The 19370-nt window shown below is 34.2% G+C and overlaps 2 protein-coding genes across 3 annotated transcripts; one reads left to right on the top strand and one right to left on the bottom strand.

The window, feature by feature from the left end:
* Window positions 1-6392: 6392 nt before the first annotated feature.
* LOC129886775 (nucleoside diphosphate kinase 1) lies at window positions 6393-8537 on the top strand. Its single transcript, XM_055961614.1, has 4 exons — window positions 6393-6645; window positions 6856-6904; window positions 7336-7567; window positions 8219-8537. Exons 1-4 carry the CDS (start codon window positions 6595-6597, stop codon window positions 8331-8333), a joined length of 447 nt encoding a protein of 148 aa, XP_055817589.1. The 5' UTR covers window positions 6393-6594; the 3' UTR covers window positions 8334-8537.
* An 846-nt stretch (window positions 8538-9383) lies between these two features.
* LOC129886774 (uncharacterized) lies at window positions 9384-16714 on the bottom strand. 2 transcript variants are annotated; one of them, XM_055961613.1, is made up of 10 exons: window positions 16130-16714; window positions 15886-15962; window positions 13858-13967; window positions 13270-13338; window positions 13029-13144; window positions 12830-12884; window positions 10792-10912; window positions 10335-10382; window positions 10005-10099; window positions 9384-9760 (listed from the first exon to the last, which is right to left on the bottom strand). In XM_055961613.1, the coding sequence occupies exons 2-10, from the start codon at window positions 15908-15910 to the stop codon at window positions 9659-9661; spliced, it is 741 nt and encodes a 246-aa protein (XP_055817588.1). In that variant the 5' UTR covers window positions 15911-15962; window positions 16130-16714; the 3' UTR covers window positions 9384-9658. The 2 variants fall into 2 exon arrangements, with proteins under 2 accessions (XP_055817588.1, XP_055817587.1); XM_055961612.1 differs by lacking the exon at window positions 15886-15962 and having other exon boundaries at window positions 16130-16712.
* Between the last annotated feature and the right edge of the window lie 2656 nt (window positions 16715-19370).

Below are 19370 nucleotides of genomic sequence, written 5' to 3'. Positions count from 1 at the left end.
CAAATAAAGAAGAAAACACAGTGGAAAAAGCATAATGGTAATAAGAAAAGCAGTAGAAAGTTTATAGGAGTTAAACAATAACAACAACAAAATAGTGTGATAATTGAAACACAATAAAAAAACATATGACAAAAACTATAAAGGCACGACTAGTCTTACACCGGGCACTAAACGTCGCAAGGAAAGACAACACTCTACCCTTACTACCCTTCCTATACCTTAATACGCGATCTCCACTCCTTCCTATCTAAAGTCATGTTTTCGATAATATGAAGTTGTCCTGTCCTGTCCTGTCTAATCACCTCTCCTCAATACTATTTTGGCCTACCCCTACCCCTCCACGTACCCCTACAACTAGCCTCTCGCACTTCTTTACCGAGGTGTCGACTATAAAGTATAATTATGTTTGTATAAAACTTTCAATATATATAACTTAAATTCTTATAAATAAATTACTAGAAGAAATCAAACAAGTTGGAGGGAATTGTAGCATTTGGAAAGGGAAAGTTTTACCTAAGGAACCGACAATCTCATGATTTCTCACAAAAAATTCAAACAAGTAATGGATTGTCTCCTTCAAAAAAAGATAGTAACAAGTTGAAGTAATTGAGAGATTTCCACCAAAGGGCAAAGGGGCAGGCATCATATGCTGAATTCCATGCAACCATAATGGCCATTTCAATCAGTGTGTTAAAGTCTTCTAGTATTCATCATCAGAGATATATTTGGTGGGGTCTTTCACTTTCTCTCTTTTTCTTTTTTGTTGTCTTCTCTTTGTTTCTTTCCCTTTGAGGTACAAATGGTTTTCAAACTTTGACACTTTTTTTTCTTTCTTTCTTTTCTGAAGTTTGACATGCACTCTTAATGCAATGTTTCTTTAATTTCTTGGCTGGTGAGACTTAACATTCCTTCAACCACTTAAGTCAATTACATTTGCACAAACTAAATCCTCAATAACAAAGTGGTATCTGATTTAACATGTATGTGCTTAGAGGCAGATTTCCGAGTTAATTTGATAGGTTCAACCTTTAAGTTTTTTTTAAGTAAAACTCAATTTGTATGAGTTTTAAAAACACTTGATAATTCATTAAAATAGGCTCAATCAGCCTCTGCGCACACTCGAGAGTTGAGTCTTAGCTTTCATCAGGTACCTGTGATTTCACACCAAAGTAATGGGTAGTTTTATTGCATAAAGTTAACTAATTAGTCAAATAAAAAGAGATCACTCATTAAAAGTTATGTTTACCCCTTGCTTTTCTTTGTTTCATTTGGCTCTCATGAGTCATGATTTAGAAGAGCCCTAATACTTTTTTATTATTAATGATTTTTAATCATGGAATACCTGATTGCTATTGAGTTGTAACTCTAACTTCAATCATATTTTGTTGTGATCATTGTTCAATAACTCTCAACTATGTCATTTTTCTTTTTTACTCTTAATTTCTCTAGACTAATTATAAGCTTCTAGAAAATGCATGTTTCTCTTTAATTTAAACCAAGCTTGAGACCGGTCGTTAAGATAGAGTTGGTGTCGGTAGCTGTTCTTGCTTAGCGGGATCAGGTCCCCCCGGTTCTGGTTCAGGAAAGGGTCAAATTTTTCTCGTTACTGTTCCAATGTTCAGACGGACGAATGTTGCTAGGGGGTGCGGAGATAGCCTGGTCTGAGCTAGAACAGCAGAACCCAAAGAAGAGCTAGAAAAAGGAAAGCCTTCCTGCCAGTGTATCCCGTATCCCTTCCTGGGTGAGAATCCTTTGCTCTCTCGGCTTCCTGAATGGTCTGAAGATTTGCAGGAATGGAATCGAGAAATGCAGATTAAATGTACTTATAATGGTGTTCAATTATCAGAAACAGAATTTCCCAAAAATTGGTTGAGAGGTCAATCTCCCGTCATTGCTATCTCGTGCGCGAAGCTACGGACAAAACACCACGCCCACAGGCTCGGCCCTTTTGAACCGCCTACTTCTATTCGCCAAGCCCACCCCGCAGCAAGAACTTCGTTTTCTTACCTATGATGATAGATCTATCATTGATTGGCTTAGTGTGAAGTATCATCTTATTACCTTAAAGTGATCCTCTGTCTATTTACCTAAACGAGATCAATTCTCTCCTCAATGCCTTTCTTCAGCCTATTCAATCGGCTGGATTCATACAAGCTAAATCTTCTAATCGATAATTAGGCCAAAGAAAGAACTTAAATTTAATTAATTCATTTTTATCTTTATAAAGGGGTTACTAAATGAAACGACTTTCACTTTTCATAACAAAAATGAAAGAAAGTCAACCTATTCCTGAAATTGCGGTCAGTCTCGCTACCTCTTTAGTTGCCGCCCCCTACTTGCTCATTCGCAATTACTACCACAAGAAAGTCGCCCCTATCTCTAAAGGGTTACTTTTCTCGAAAAAGTCATAATCCATAGGGAAAATTACGAGGTATGGTAGACCTTACTACTATATTATACGTTTAGGATAAAGTTTAAAATAATTACGGCTCACAGCAAACATAGCTATCTATTTACGCGGCATGGCAAATCTCGCTTGCTAGATATACAAATATATATGTATATCAGTTACCATTATACAATTTTTCTGACAAATATACAAATATAATTCGACAAATTTACATATATACAATTTGCCTCTCTCCTCCCTCTCTCGATATCGCTCGCCTCTCTCCTCCCTCTCTCGATCTCACTCGCCTCTCTCCTCCTTTCTCTTAATCTCGCTTGTCAGATATACAAATACATATGTATGTCAGTTATATATGTATAATTTTTTGACAAATATACATATACAATTTGAGAGATAAACATATACAATTCGCCTCTCGCTCGCCTCTTCCCTCTCTCGATCTTTCTCGCCTCTCGCTTGCCTCTTCCCTCTCTCGATCTTTCTCGCCTCTCTCCTCCTCTCTCTCAATCTCACTTGCCAGATATACAAATATATATGCATACCAGTGTTTGTATATTTCGGTATACAAATAATTTGTGGGTATAACGTTTGTATAATTCGCTACAACTTTTGTATAATTTCCTACATCATTTGTATAATGATAAATTTATTTTTGCCATTATAAGTAATTAGGGAGACTATACCCGTATCAAAAATGTGTATTTTATGTATATCAAATAATAATATACAAAAAAGTATACATTGTTGTCTATTTTTTTTGGTGGGCCGCTATGTAGTGTAGTTTTCCCTTCATTTTATTTCTCTTTTCTTCTTGAGAAATTAGCATGTGTATATTAGTAGGATAAAAGATTGACACGAAAGACGTGAATATTACTATGAATACAGTGTTCGAGGTCGAAGGACCTAAAACAATATTGAAGACAATTTAAGTTGATTTTCAAATTTAAAACTCGATGTTGAAGAACACTTTGTACATTGATGTATATCTCATGTACATATTATGTATATCAGTGAATATCTATGAAAGTATATGTTCGACGAAAAAGAATGTATATTTGCGTATATTCGTGAAAATATGGCTATGATATACACACGTGATATATATTTCGAAGTCATATTTTTCCAAGTATATTCCAGATATGAAATTTAACTCCAACCCTGTACAAAACAATCTTCGTCAAATTTTATATAGCTTTGTGTAGGCGTTTTCGACGAATCCTAAGCACACCCACTAAAGAAAACTATTTAAAAGGGTTCATAATTTTATTCTTACACATAATTAAATTTTTTAGAAACAATTTAACTTTAAAACTTCCAACTCAAGTATTGTACGAACAGTAACGCAGTGGTAAGAGCTGTTTGATGGCATGGGAAAACTGTGTTTAAAATGGTTTGAGTGAGAATATATTTGACTGTTGGTTTGGGCCATTGAGGCTTTTGGGCCTTGTAGAATCCATTTAGGAAAAATTACGTGAATTGACAAATATTACTAATTTATTATTTAATATATTTATAATTTTACATAATTATGAAACGTGGCTATAATTTAATAAAATTTGTCATTATACAAATATGGGGACTCATATACAAATCTTAAAGCAAATTTAGGGGCTCATATACAAATCACTAAAATAAATTTATATTTGTATATATAATCTCTTTGAAAGCTCAATTTGTATAATGTAGCAAGATATACAAATAAGAAAGCCCAAATTGTATAATGCAGCGAGATATACAAATAAAAATTGATATAGCAACTAAAACTATATCTATAAAACATGATTAAACAAATTATAACTAAGGAACCTAATTATATTTCAAGTATTTACCATTTTTGAAAGTTCTCATCGATTTAATTTGGATAGGACTTGGATATTTACATGCTAATACAGGTGTGTTTTGAATGGAGGAAAAATCGAAGATCTATCCAATAATTTGGATTTCATGTGTGTTGGAAAACATAATCCAAAAAAAAATGGAAAAAATATCATTTTTGTCTCTATTCAAAAGTAGCCACAGCTCACGTGAAATCATTTCCTTCTTATTTATCAAACACATCCTAAGAATATTTTATCATCAATATGTTGTATAAATTTGATTCATGCATCAAAAGGTTTTTTTTTTCTTTCTTAATTTTAATATCCAATTAAATTAAGCCGAGGGTCTTTCGGAAACAGCCGCCCTACCTTTTAAGGTGGGGGTTAGGTCTGCGTACACTCTACCCTCCCCAGACCCCACATGGTGGGATCACACTGGGTTCGTTGTTGTAATATCCAATTAAATATTTATTTGAAAAACATAATTGAACCTTTCATTTCATTTGCCTTTTAAGCCTCGAATCAAAGAATGATAATGGATTCGAGGTGAAAAAGCATATCATTGCCACCGTCTTACCTAACTTTTTCCTCACTTCAACTTGTTTCTATTTTTTTTTCTTTTAATAATAAAGACAGTTTTTTTTTTCGAATTTAAAGACTATTACCAAGTGAATGTCTATTTTAAGGTTAGGATTTCAATATAGAAATCAATAGAATTGGGTAATTCCTTAGTAAAGCCTTTGGGATATGCTCTATTCATGTTTATTTTATACGCAGTATAATAGTAAAGAGTATTAGGTTGTTCACTTGTTCTCACTTAATATAACCTATATATGATCAATGAGTTTTAATCTTATTATATGTCAAATATTTTAAATTATAAATTTCCATGAAAGTATTTAGTTATCGAGAAGGGTCTGACACATCTTGAAATATTTAATAAATTTATTAAATTTTTGAAATGCCTCTTAAAAGAAATATATTATCTTTCATATAGACATGAATTAAGATTTTAAGGTAGAGTAGTCTCCAAGCACGAATATGATCTCCACTTTACAACTTATATTTTCCTTTTCCATCATGTTAAATTTTTGTATGTTCAAAAATTTCAAACAAATTATTTATTTTTTTGGAAACAGTTCATAAATATATAATGAAGTAATTTTATTTGCATTAAATATAGCCAAATAGTTTCATTTGCACTAAATATAACCAACTTTTCATTTACATAAAAAGGGTCAAAATTAGATATACTATAAAAGGCTCAAGCAACAAAATTTACAAATTGAAAAATGGCAAAATGTGAGATTCTACCTTTCTTCGTTCATCCCATTGATTTCGTTGGTGATTGTTCTTCAATTTTTACAGTTGATTATTCTTTAATTTCACCATTGATTCTGCTCTAATTTTGCAGGCAATTCATCGATTTCGTTGGTGATTCTGTTAATATATATATCATCAATTTTCATGGATTGTTTCACCTTTCTGATTCAACATAACGGTATACACTCAAAAAATTAATATAGCTTACCTATACAGTAACTAAACACTGACCCTATATTATGATACAATCAAAAATTGAATATAGTTAAACTATACATGAATTATACATTTACTATACACTTATGATACGCTCAATACTGAATACAACTTGCCAGAAATATAGAGTATGATACACTCAAAACTGAATATATCTTGCCTACACAAAAACTTACCATAATCGAAGGTGAAAACGATATCCAAAGTGGTTGAGCTAGGAAGTGATGGTAAGAAGTAAAGCATGATTTATCTCTTCTTTTGAGCAGAGAGTAAATAATAGTTGATGAGTTCAATTATCAATAATATCTGTTTTTGGGCTATTTCAGATAATTTTTATAAGTTGAGCTGAATAGATGATGAGTAAAGTTTATTGATTGATGTTCTATATAATTATTCCGATTTTTTTTCTGCCAACTTATTAATTGACAAGAGGAAATTATTTAAGTGATAACACTTCTCACTTTTGATCTTAAAATTGTGAATTGGGATTATCATTATTCAAAAAAAAAAAAAGAAACTTCGAATAAAAAAAATGTCAATTCAAAATAAAATATTTATCTTCTAGTGACACACGGCTATAAGGTTCTAACCTAACCTGTGTTCTGCCCTGGCGAATTTTCCTATGGGCTTTCTTTCGGGCTAAAAACAAAACAAAAAAGAAAAAAAAAACCCGAGAATATTCCATAGAACAATTAGGGTTTACTGTGTAAAGTGCCATCGACCCGTTGCCGTATAAATAGCCCTTCTCCATCTCTTCACCAAAGTGCCGCGTACTGCTAATTGCTAATCCTTAAATCCTGGTTCATCAGCAACATCAAAGAAACGAAAATGGAGCAGACTTTCATCATGATCAAGCCTGATGGTGTCCAACGTGGCCTGGTTCGTTCGTCTTCCTAAATCATTTTTCTTTTTCTCTATACATGTATCTTATAGATCTGATCTATCACTTAGATCTTTGATTGATTGTGTTTTTTTGTTTATTACCTGTTAAAGATTGTCAATTTTGTATCTGGGTTTCCTAAATCTTTGATATGGCAGCTTTTTTTGTTTTTGTACTTACTGTGCACTAATTTGAATATTATGCTTCAGATTGGTGAGATTATCTGCAGATTTGAGAAGAAAGGATTCTCTATGAAAGGTAAATTTTAATCAATTATTATAAAGTATGAGTTAATTAGTTTTATGCTGCTTTAGTAATCGATTTATTTAGTACTTCAAATCACAGCACTTAAAACTTATGATTAGGCAGGACCCACTCTGTAATAATTTTTCAGTTGAGATTTGTTTTTGTTTTACGTAAGGTTAAAATGGACTGGAACAGTCTAGTGTGTACCCTTTGCCTCCTTGTGTAGTTATTGCTCTTTGCTAAAAAAGTTTTTTTTTTGGAACTGGTCATTATCTTGCTAATGCATCCTCATTTTGTTTTATAGTGTAGGATTGTTACTGTTCTAAAATAAAATTCATGTTTATAGTGTGTAGTATTTAGAACTTATTTTACTTTATTTTGCCTTTTTGTTTTTGACTGTGATTGTTGAGTTGGGTTGTGAAATTTACTTTGCATGTATATAGCCTTGAAGCTCATTACTGTGGATCGCGCCTTTGCTGAGAAGCATTACGCAGACTTGTCTGCTAAGCCTTTCTTTAATGGGCTTGTTGAGTATATTGTTTCTGGACCTGTTGTTGCAATGGTCTGGGAGGGTAAGAGTGTAGTTGCCACGGGCAGGAAGATCATTGGAGCAACCAACCCCTTGGAGTCCGCTCCTGGTACCATCCGTGGTGATTATAGTATTGACATTGGCAGGTAAAATATCCGTGTCTATTAGTGAACTTTACTAATTCAGCTCTAATACTTATGTCAATGATCAACCTGCATGGATTTAGTGCCTCGGAGTGGATTCCATTCCCCAAATAACTATTGTTCTTGCAAAATTACAAGTACACAGGCAGTGGTAAAAGAATAGGAGTGAGAATTCTTTCTGATGGTGAACAAGGGGTGACATTGTTATGTTACTGAGAAACTCTTCCATAGTTCTACTGACAATACTCCCAAAATCTTCAAAAAGATTACAGCTATCCAAACACATTTTCAACTTCCACACTTTTCCTCTAAAATTCTTATGCATAAGACTTCTTTTTTCTTATAGATGTTCTTCAAATGGCACTTATCTTTTATATACTTATAGTGGGACATATAGTTTTGTAATCAATCCTGCATGCTGACTCTGCATTTCCTGCCCTGGCTTCAACAGCAGCAATTATTTAGTACTGATGAAGTTGCACTGCTCCTAGTTTTATCTCTAGGAAATTTTATTTCCAATCTTGGTTACTTGATTTCCCTTCTGTAGAATATAAGCCTGGTGGTGCTACTCTTTGTCAGTTCAATGTTGTTTTTGCTTAATGCCCCGATCTTAACCATATTGCTCAAGTCTAAGACCAACCTGTTTAATTACAGGAATGTTATTCATGGAAGTGATGCTGTTGAGAGTGCAAGGAAGGAGATTGCTCTTTGGTTCCCCGAAGGAATTGCTGAGTGGCAAAGCAGCCTTCACTCTTGGATCTATGAGTAGAAAAGTTTTATGAATTTAGAACTCTCTTCAGGGTCTGCCTAGTTTTAACTTTTGAGTTTTGTATGTCATTTGAGTCCAGAAGTTTGGTAGTTGAGACTTAATGATGTTCCTTATTTCAAGCATATTTTAGATGTCATATTTAATCTTTTGTTTTTGGTGTGTTGCACTTTCAAATAAGTGAGCTTTCATCATTTGTTTGCTTCACATTCTTCTAGATTCTTGTCGAAAGAAAAAAAAGAGTTAGTTTCACATTTTTCTTCAAAAATCAGTTAACGTTAAACAGTGTTCCTCAACTGTGCGCTATGGCTACGAATGGTAGGACACATGTTTGTATGCAATTTGCTCATTTTTGCTTCATATCATGATCATATTGTTGCTGCAATTGAATTTGGTCCGAAAGAGCTCAGAATTTTGGAGCTTGGTCTCTGCTGGGATAAAACCAGCGTGAATTTTGGCCTATTTATGTAGGTATAACACAGTTCGTCTATGGTTCAGGCTGTCTTTACTTGTGCTCACTACTGCTCATGGGCTGTCAAAACTCAAATATCCATTAGCCGGTTTATGCCATAAGGGGATGGGGATGGGGATGGGAATGGGAATGTAACTGGATTTGGCCAGTACTACCCCAATTTTGGTATTGAATAATGCTGGCTAGTTTGATGCATGATACAAAATACCCAGGTTATATTGAGGCGATAGCTCTGTTAACAGATGTTGCATTTTTCGATGATTGTTAAAAGGGAAATCACTTTTGGGAAAGTGTTCATCCCAAGATGGATTCTCGTTTTGACATGACCTCACAAGTGGGTCGGTAGGCAACCATAGGAGGAGCCTTTCCTATTAATCAAATGATTGTGGTATATTTAGTTAGATTCCAACGGGATTCAAGATATAAGATGAATATAGGCCACACGTTGATATCCCAATTCCTTTCAAGGATCAGTCAGTTTACTCAGGCACGTCTTCGTTTTATTAAGTCGTACAAAGTCTTGTATGATATTAGCCAATTGATGGGGCACCACCTTACGAATTAATTAAAGAGAAAGGCAGTCTAAAGGGAATGTTCGAATTCCTACCACTACTGAGACCAATCATCAGGTGTGACTCTTTCCAAATTCAAGAAACAAGGGAACAACATTGTCATCGTACTTGTTCTAACATTATCAAGTTCAGGCACTGTTTGAATCCCCATTTTCCCTCTCCGCTGACTAAAACAAAGTAACACCCACCATCGAAAGCTACTATGTAACACCACCACCAATAAATGGAACAAAACATGCATATGGAAGCCGTTCTCATTTTCTTAAAAGTCATGCCTACAAACACTATCGACTAAGAAGGCTGTATGAGGGTAAATCTTCTAGCCGTGTTATGTCTTCTTGCAGAAGCTCCCCTTCTAGTTGACGACGAGTAGCCTTCATGACCGCCTGCAAGAACATAGCATATCTAAAATCAGGAATGCGGTTGATTCACATGCAGTGTACTGAAATACAACAGTAAAGAGTAAACAAACATGTTACTCAGAAACCAAAATTGTCAGCAAAAGCAAAACCGCAGGCTGCTCTGTAGCCAAGGATTTCACACCTCTTTGATATTAAGATAATGCTAGCCAAAGTGAAATTTGATCATTCCATATCACTAACTAAATATCAGTAAGATGAAAATACATACATTAAAGTCCATGTATGATGCGCGCATGGCAAGCCACTGATTATCCATCAGCTTAAATGTGATACAATATAGCAGATCAAATGCTGATTCATTTTCTGTAAAAAAGGAAACAACTTGCTTAGAAGAGCAAAGGAAAAATGCAGATGAAAGTACGACTTCACATTTGTGAAGGACTAAATGGAGATGCACTGACTTCTCATTTTCAACAGAGAAGAGAAGTAGAAACAACACAAAGTCACATCTACACACAGTAATGCATCAAAATAAAAAAGAAATTAACAGCAGTTTATGAAAACCTGCAGGTAGAGACAGATCTTGAAAAAAATGTACCTGCAAGAAACTTCAAGAAGGTAGCTCCCACCAGATTTCTGGGTTTTACTGCAGAGATAAAAAGCACAATTAATTATGTGAATCAAAGCAAGTTTCCAGGGAGAAATAAGCATCTTTAGTTGGACTATATACTTGTGCATGAGAGACTTTGCATTGAATGTTAGAAACTCAAATCTAATTTTTCATTAGATGGACCTACTTAAAAGCACATAGACTGGATTTTTTTAAAATTTTTTTATAAAGTTAAGTGGTATTATAAACAAAGAAGTACACGAACTCCTGTAATAATTACATCAAAAGTATAGAGGAAAAGTCAAAAAGAAACCAAACACCTATCTCCCTCACAAACTATCCAAAAATAGGGTGATGTCCCCCGGATCCTTAGGTACATAGATTGGAATTTTTGTCAAGACTTCACAACTTTGAGTATATAAAAGAGTGTAGATGGTATACGTACAAGCTTCCAGATCGAGCATCTGGATAAGCATAAATGTGATATTGACGCCAGCAACAGCAAATGGGTATTCCCAAATTGCTCTATCACCTTCCTGCTTTCGGAGAAGATCCTGGAAAGATTTCTGCAAATGAAATTACGAAAAGAGAATAAATAGATGAATCTAGAACTTTATACTGCTTGTACGTCGCATACACATTATAATTAGTTAACTGAATCTTCCTTCAGAACAATCCGTCATTCACAAATTTCCAATTATTTCACATAAAATCGTAGATAATTGTTGGTGTGGTAAACACAGAGATTGATGAATTTTTCTTCATGGATGTTAGATTTAACGGATTGTAAGCAACAGTATGCTCTCGTGAATCTCTCTCCAAGTTGAGCAACACAAAGCCCTTTGTTTTGCTAATAGGCACCTCAAGTATTTCACATATAATGACAAGATACAGAGTGGCACAGATCAGTTTTGTTGATTCATAGGTGCCCGAATAATAGGACCACAATTCTAATTTAATTGTACAAATTTGAATGACTCATATTACCTGAGCAAGTTATTCAAAGTAAATAAAATTTGCAATTTAGCAGAATTATTTTCAGAAATTCATTGAACATCGACCTCACTGTGCTTGGTTCAATCTTTTCTGACAAGTAGTTGATAGATCTATTAAAGTTCATTATGTAGGCTTATACTAGCATGCCGATCATCCATTCAGTGATTATCTTCAAAGCTTACCATAGAGCAAAGTAATTGATAAAGACTTAATTTCTGAATTGATTATTGATAAAGACAAATATCTCTGTACCTTTCTCCTGAATGTAACTTTTCCACTCATGATACATATGATCTATAAACCACTTACTTCATCATGTCACACAATCCAACATCACAAAACCAATTCAGATTTGACTTCTAAGGCATAATTTTGTGCTAACTTTGAGGGTCTCCAAATACACAACTTTCCAACTAAATATATACGATCCAGCAAAAGATAGGGAGTGGGAAAAGATTGTTGCACATAGATTTGTTTTTTTCTCCTTTTTTTTCTTTCATATGGTAATCCCCCCCACCCCACCCCACCCCACCCCACCCCACCCCCCAAAAAAAAAAACGAAGCCAACAGCTTTTCCCACTTCGCTCCCTTGGTGACTTGAAACCTCAACCTTATGGTTGGAGGATAGAGACCCCTTTCACAAGATATCCCTCTCTTGACAAAATAACTTCCCAGACTTGAAAATTTGTTAATATTGTTAGCATATATTAATCTAAAATGTAAAATAATGTCATAGAACACATGAAGATTAGCAATTTCATAGTCTGGTTAACAAACATTTATCCAATTTTACAATAAACAATGAGATACTAGCTGATGACAAAAAAAAACCTATTTCCTTCTTGGTCAGCCAAGTTCTAAACCTTTTTTCCTTCTTGGTCAACCTAATTCTAAACCTTTTTTCCTTCTTTGTCAGCCTAGTTCTAAAGCATTGCGGCTGATTTATCCCATTACTGTACATTTCACCCATAAACACTAAATAATTAAATGCCAGAATTACTTTTCCAGTTCTTTCAGCAATTTTTTATATGCTGCTATCACCAAGAGATGATGACTAGGTGCCTGCTTAGATTGTGTAGAATGTCAGAAAGAAATCCAGAGATAATTATCACATCGTTTAGTACGCCTACCATAACCCATCCCCCCTCCAACAGCTACCACAATTTTCTGGGTTGAGCAAGCAATTAAAAAACCATATGTTTCTATGCATAGGGGAAAGAAAAGGCATGCAGCAGATGTAGTGAAGTAATTCAGGCGTAACATAACAATTTGAATAGCTACAATCTCAGGATGCAAATTCCTAACATCTGCTTAGTAGCAAAAGAACCTAGAACTGTCAGGTCTTCTATCGCCACAAAGTAACAGCCAATTTTGACACTAAGTTATCTTTTCCTAGTAATGTTCTCACTCTTACTAGTATGAGGTACATATGCTAAGAAGGTTTGACGTATCATTCTCCATAAAAAAAGTGAGGAAAGAGGACATACCGGGAAATTCCTCGCAAAATATAACAAGTTCTCCAGTGATATAAATCCACCACCCCTACAAAATCAATCAGACAACTTAAAACCGACATAAGATTGCAACAGGCAGAAAGGGAAATTAATCAGAAAGATGTTAATAAGCCTTAGAATAATCCTCCTTTTTCTTCATTTAAATTTTGGGTGGTGTGCGGTGCTGATGTACCTAAAGTCAGTAGATGGATCTTTTCCTTGCCAGCCCATTTCCTTCCACTGTTCAGATATCAAACCACAAAGTTCTTCCTCAGGAAAGGAAACTTTCCACAGAGCTTTTAAAGCTTCCTTTAGGTCAAAAACAAAGAAACATCTTGAGGAACAAGAATGTCATAAGCAAACTGAATCAAATGTCAAATGCTAACAAATATTAACCAATTGCAAACAACTAAGATGTCTTGCACAGAAGGTACCTGATGTTCAGGGATTAAACTATCATATGCAACATCTATACGGTTTTGTAGCCTTAGCAAACATTCCTCCTGAGATTGACAAAGTATGAAAAAAACATCATTAGCATCCAATATGTAAAAGCTATTCCATACTTCCTTACCATGGCTAAGCTAATTCTTGTGCATGACATTTGAAAAGAAGAAACCAGAAATTTTGAAGAAGTGGGCAGACACCAATAAGAGAGTTATGGACAATCTCATTAAAGTGGAAAGCCAGAAAATTTAGATAAATCACTTGTGCCTAAGACATTGCATAGTTAGAAATAAAAATCACAACATATCCAGATGCACATGAGAACATTTGTCCAACTCAACAAGAAAAGTAAGAACAAACTTGAAAAATACAAACTAGTACTGCACACGACAGGAATTCTATGATACTGATAAAGAAAGAACTAGTATGAGATTCAATCCAAGAAATACAAAAAGTTCACCAGGAAGGGAGTAGGCAGACCTGAAATGCATACTACTTCATTGTGTTTTATGACATTCTCAGAATTCAGCAAGCAGGAATATATAAACTTCATATCACCTGCACAAACATATTACCTGGGATGGAGTTAAATCAAACGATGGACGAGCATCGCTCTCCCTCCTTTGAACACAAACACATGAAAGGCCTCTGCCAAGCCATGCTGCTGATCCTGCCACAACCTCCGCTGTAACAAAATAAAATGATTGGCAAAAGAAAATGGAAATCCTGGATTTTCCAATAATAACATGCCTCTATTATAAGTGAGACTGGAATGCAGATGCCAGATAAAAAAGCATTTCTTTCTAGAAACACGTTAACATCTGATAAGAAAAGTTTGGTCATTTTTGGGTATAATACTGTCAACACTCAACAATGCGACCAGTATAAGCTCAATTACATTATCAGGAAACTATGATACAGACAAACTACAGCACATGACATGAAAATGGAAATAAACATAAAATTGTTCTTATAATACAACCTAAACATCATGAGCTATAGTAATTCAACAGAAATTGTGAAGGACACATCCTGCTTGGCTTAGTATTTTGTGACTACGTAAGTATCCTTAAGCGGATCTGATTTAGTCAACAATCATAGAGTTAGGAAGAAATGCATTCTATTTGGATAAAATTAAGGCCACATTAGCAGACTGTTTCCTGCAAATATACGGGGCAAATAATATTTTCAAATGTTTGTAAAAAAAAATCCAGTAGTACAATTTGATAAAGCAAGCTACATTGAAAATATATGGTTCCTGAAAAGGTGAAAAAAACAATATCCAATCAGTTCATGTTACCCAAAATGTGGATTCTATAAAAATGAGCTCGCCCACAGATGAATATCAACTAACTTCAAAGGTCTAGCTGGAGTTTGGTATACAACTTTTATATGACCATAAAGTTCTAATTTATTTATTTTTCGACAGAAGAAAAAATTCTAATATCAACATCGAATATAGCTGAATTTCAGCACCTGAATGATGGATTATAGTACTAGATATCTTTCTCCTACTGGCAAGCAAACACTAAAAATAGAACAGATTAATGGAGAATTCAAAGCATGATGAACCAAAAACATGGTAAGTAGAACACAACAAGAAAAGTGGATCATCCTCCGACACAAAGTAGTTAAGACAGCATCCTCTGTTGAGCCCCTACTTTACTTCATTAAGGAAAAAGGTTGTATCCAGCATCCCCAAAAAATTAATATGAATGACGTAACTGTACTAATCTTTCCTAGTTCTCTGTCCACTGTCAAAATATGCTGGATAGATTCAGTCAAATTAAAAGACACACTTCCTGCAATTCCTATAGGAAAACTTAATAGTAGATCAACCTAAAAGCACAAGATATGAATAGCAGTGAGATCTATAGCAATGTGACAGCAGTAAATGGCTTTGCTTGGAAAAGAAATTAGCCAACTATTTACAAGGATCCCATATCCTAGATATCTATATCTACAGAATAAAAATCATAATGCGTGAGCACAAGCAACTGTGATTTTTTTCTCTCTCTTGTGCATGTGAGACACTACGTTCACAGGAAAAATCTATGTCAATACATTCTTCATAGATCTATTGAGAAGAAGACTAAGTAGAGACACGACCCTCTGTAAAACAACTAGTTCACTTTACTCAAACAATAGGCAGCAGAAAAACTGTAAACCATAACCAAATGTTTTACTACTAGCAAGGTCATCCTTTCTAAGCAACTCCTCTAGCAACAAAACCATCCACCATAAGCTGAGCCAATCAAAATCCATTTTACCCAAACTTGCTTACAGTAACTCAATTATATAAGCAAAGTAATCCAGCTCCACAACTAATGTAATTGTTGTAAAACATACACAAACGGAATACAACGAAATTTCGTTACTAACATCTGAAAGAGTTTTCCTCTTAAGATAGCCCAGAAATGTTCAAAATATGCTCTGAGACATCTTTATCTACAGAAAACTTCAGTACTGGTGAATCACAAATTAACTCTATGAAACCGATCTTATCCGAACAAAATGCATGAATATGTTGATTATCCAAAAGGTAGGTACGTCACCAAAATTACAGGGAAAGAAAAGGAATTAAGCAGCGGATGAAAACTCACCACACATGTCAATGCAAGTAGGCATGAATGCACCTAATATTTCAATTCACAGATCCAAAACCTCAATTAATTTACTCCTGACATAGACGGAGACCAATCGGTAATACATACAGACAGAAATACACCGATAGTAACAGCAAAAACATAGATAGAGACAGAGAGAGAAATAGAGATATATAGATAGAGAGAGAAATGAACGAATATTTGGACTGTTAGGTAAAGTGTAAAAAAAAAAGTAATATACCAGAAGTTGTATGGCAAGCATTGCCTCTTTCGAGTCCTTGAGATATTCTCCTCACCGCCACGAACGATCCTCCTCTATCATCCATACTTTTTCAGCTAATTGGAAACTATTCTCAACAATACTTGCATCACATTCAACCTCCTCCAAACAGCAACACACTCGAATGCGCTCCTCCGTCGATGAAAATGTAAACCAAAAATCTCAATAACGAAGTTGAATTCCTTTTTTTCCAGAGAAATGCGCAATTAATTGATCCTCCGGTCGAATATGGAGATCTGCAATCGGAATACGAACGGCAGGAAAGGAGATCAACCACGCCAAAACCTCCTGTATATTTGTGTATATAGCTAGCTATATCTGAAGGTGAATGTTCAACATATGTATATATATATATATAGGATAATATGATATGTATATAGAGAGAGAAAAAGGAGAGTGGTCTTTTCTCTCTCTATATGTGTTTCTCTTTCTAGATATTCTACTCTGCAACTTCTTCGCTCCGAACAGATTTGTTAAACGGAGAAGAGGAGCGAAGAAGGGGTGCGTGGTTTTGGGGGGTTGGGGGTATGTGAATGTGATATAAGCTGTTGAGCAGTTTTGTTGAGTTGGGTGGCATTCGGGTCCGTTATGCTGGGGTGGGCGTGGGGGTGGGGGTGGGGGGGTACGGCGATTACTGAGAAAAACGGTTACGGGCTTGTGTAATGGAGAGTTTTATTTTGCAGAATTATAATTGAGATATCAATACAAATTATTATTATTATTAATTATTAATTGAAAGTAAAATAAGAAATTCATAGCTGATTTTTTTTATGGGAATACAAAAATCAAACCGATCAATAAATCGAATCGAAAAAATGTTATTGGGTTATTGTTACTGAATTATAATTTGGTTAAGGAATTTTAATGGTTTTATAAAAAAGAAATATCGAGTTATTGGTTCGATATTAATTTTTTAATATTGGGTTATTGAATAAAATGATAACATATTAGGACAATAATAATTTACTATTTTACCCCTACATAAATATTAAATATTGATATCAGTACCATATTGGTTACTACATTTGTCATTTATCATTCAATTCACATTATTGCCCTAATTCTTTTATTTGTGCTGGATTAATATAGTTATTTTCATGTTAGTTTCTACTGTTTCTATTTTATTAGTATTCTAAAAAGTTAATTATTGTCTTGTCGCACCAAATTATTGGAGAAGTCATATAATTAATTTATGAATATTTTTTTATTGATTAAATCGAAAATCGAACCATTAAGAATCAAAAATCGATAAACTAAAAATCGATAAAAAATATCTTATTGGATTGGTTATCGATTTAACGTATTTAAAAAATCAAAAATCGATAAACCAAACTAATAATACATAAAATCAAATCGAACCCACCGATCACCCCCTAATTTTCCTATTTCCTTTGTCAAAGCTGGATATAAATTCCTCAATTGATTACAGTAATGTAGGAGTTTGCATCTTTTGAAGATTTTTACATGATCAAAATATTTAGTCAGCTAATAGTTTTCTTTATTACATTTTGTTAAGAGAATTAAGATGTTATTGTTATTAAAAACAAAAATGAAGATAGTGAAAGCTAAACCTAACGTTTTGTGAATAAACTCCATCAATATCATGAGGGACGAAACGAATATTATAATTACGGGTTTGACAACTGTTTATTTCGAAAATGGGTATCGTTGAATTTGTTATGAGGTTAAAAATACACAGATTAATTTGACTTATAAAATAGAAACTAAATAAGTATTGTCCATTGCTTTTCTGCAACATAATTAATTCAGCTCATTCCAAAACAACTAACAACAAACAAAATACGCAAAATTCATAATAACAAACATAATTAAACACTTAAAACGAATCAAATCATAATTTAGAACGATTTAAAGTCTTTCAAAGTTAACAAAAAAATTTAAAATTTTCATAAACTAACATAGGGAACCTAAGGACTATTTGCTGTGTATTCATCACTATCGTCGGAGTCATCCGAAGTGAACCCTCTTGAATAACGGGGCGGAGGCTGACGGGCGAGGTTGATCACTTGTTCTTTGATTTGCTCAACTTGTTCATTCATAAGTTTTTGTTCCTCAACCCTTTTTGCCTCAGATTCTGCCAATACGCGTGTAAGTTCTGCAATTTGCTGAGACATAGCAGCTATCTGAACCCCGTCAACGGCTTCGACTTGACGTGACAATCCAATACCTTCTAACCTGATTGGAGTCGTCGTAGGTCATTCCTAGAGCCCATTTCATATATTCGGCCCTTGTGGCTCCCTCCAACAATTTTTTCTGTCCAAATTTGAGTGAACTGTTCAGGCGTTAGCTGGACCGAATATCCCATCTCACTTATGTGTCGCTCATAATCTTGCTGCATATTAGAAAATAAAAGTTATAATCAATATATATATATATATAAAGTTATAATCAAAATATATTATACATTATGTTAAATAACTTACATAGGCTCGTTCGACTCTTTCCTCCACCCACTCATCCGGATCCGACGGATTAGTCTTTTTCTTCACATTAGTCTTTTTAAAGATTTCATGATGATAGGGAGTGTGTTTCAATTCTTTTTCTTATAAATAAAAATACAATTAATGAAATAATATTTTGTCAATTAATTTATTTAAGAAAATAAATTTAAACTTAAAAAATTTAGAAACCTTACTATCTCCCTCTGAATCGTATCAACACTCTTTGCACCTTCGGTGTGCAACAAGTCACCCTTTAGGCTGGCTCTAGCTTTTTTTTCTTGATCGGACAAAGCCTTGAATTTTTCGATATTTCAATACTGGCATAGTTATTCAAATATACAAGGCAACATCCAACTCGTAGGTGCCGGATCATCCCTAGTTTTCTTTAGCCAGCTAGACAGTCTGGCGCTCGCTTTTCTTTCAAAAATGGTCGCAATGCTATATTGTACCTTGGTTCCCAGGTACATAAAGTCTAAAAAAATGAATAACGTTAAATAATTAGTTAAGTAAAGTATAGTAAAAATATTAAACTTAACTTAAAAAATAGATTTAAACATATATATACCTTGAATTCATTAAACATTGCCTGGAGGATACTGTTTGGAATCTCCCGCCAAGAATGATAGGGCTCAGTATATATAGCCTCCTAACACTCTCCTGAAGAGCCCTAGCAGCCTCCTTCGAAGGATGTCACCTGCAAGACACATAATAAATATGTCATTACTTCATGAATAATTTAT

This window comes from Solanum dulcamara, chromosome 4 (genome assembly GCF_947179165.1).
Source record: "Solanum dulcamara chromosome 4, daSolDulc1.2, whole genome shotgun sequence".
Lineage (NCBI taxonomy): Eukaryota > Viridiplantae > Streptophyta > Magnoliopsida > Solanales > Solanaceae > Solanum > Solanum dulcamara.
The sequence above is the reverse complement of the archived record's forward strand: the minus strand, read 5'-3'. Positions and strand labels throughout refer to the sequence as shown.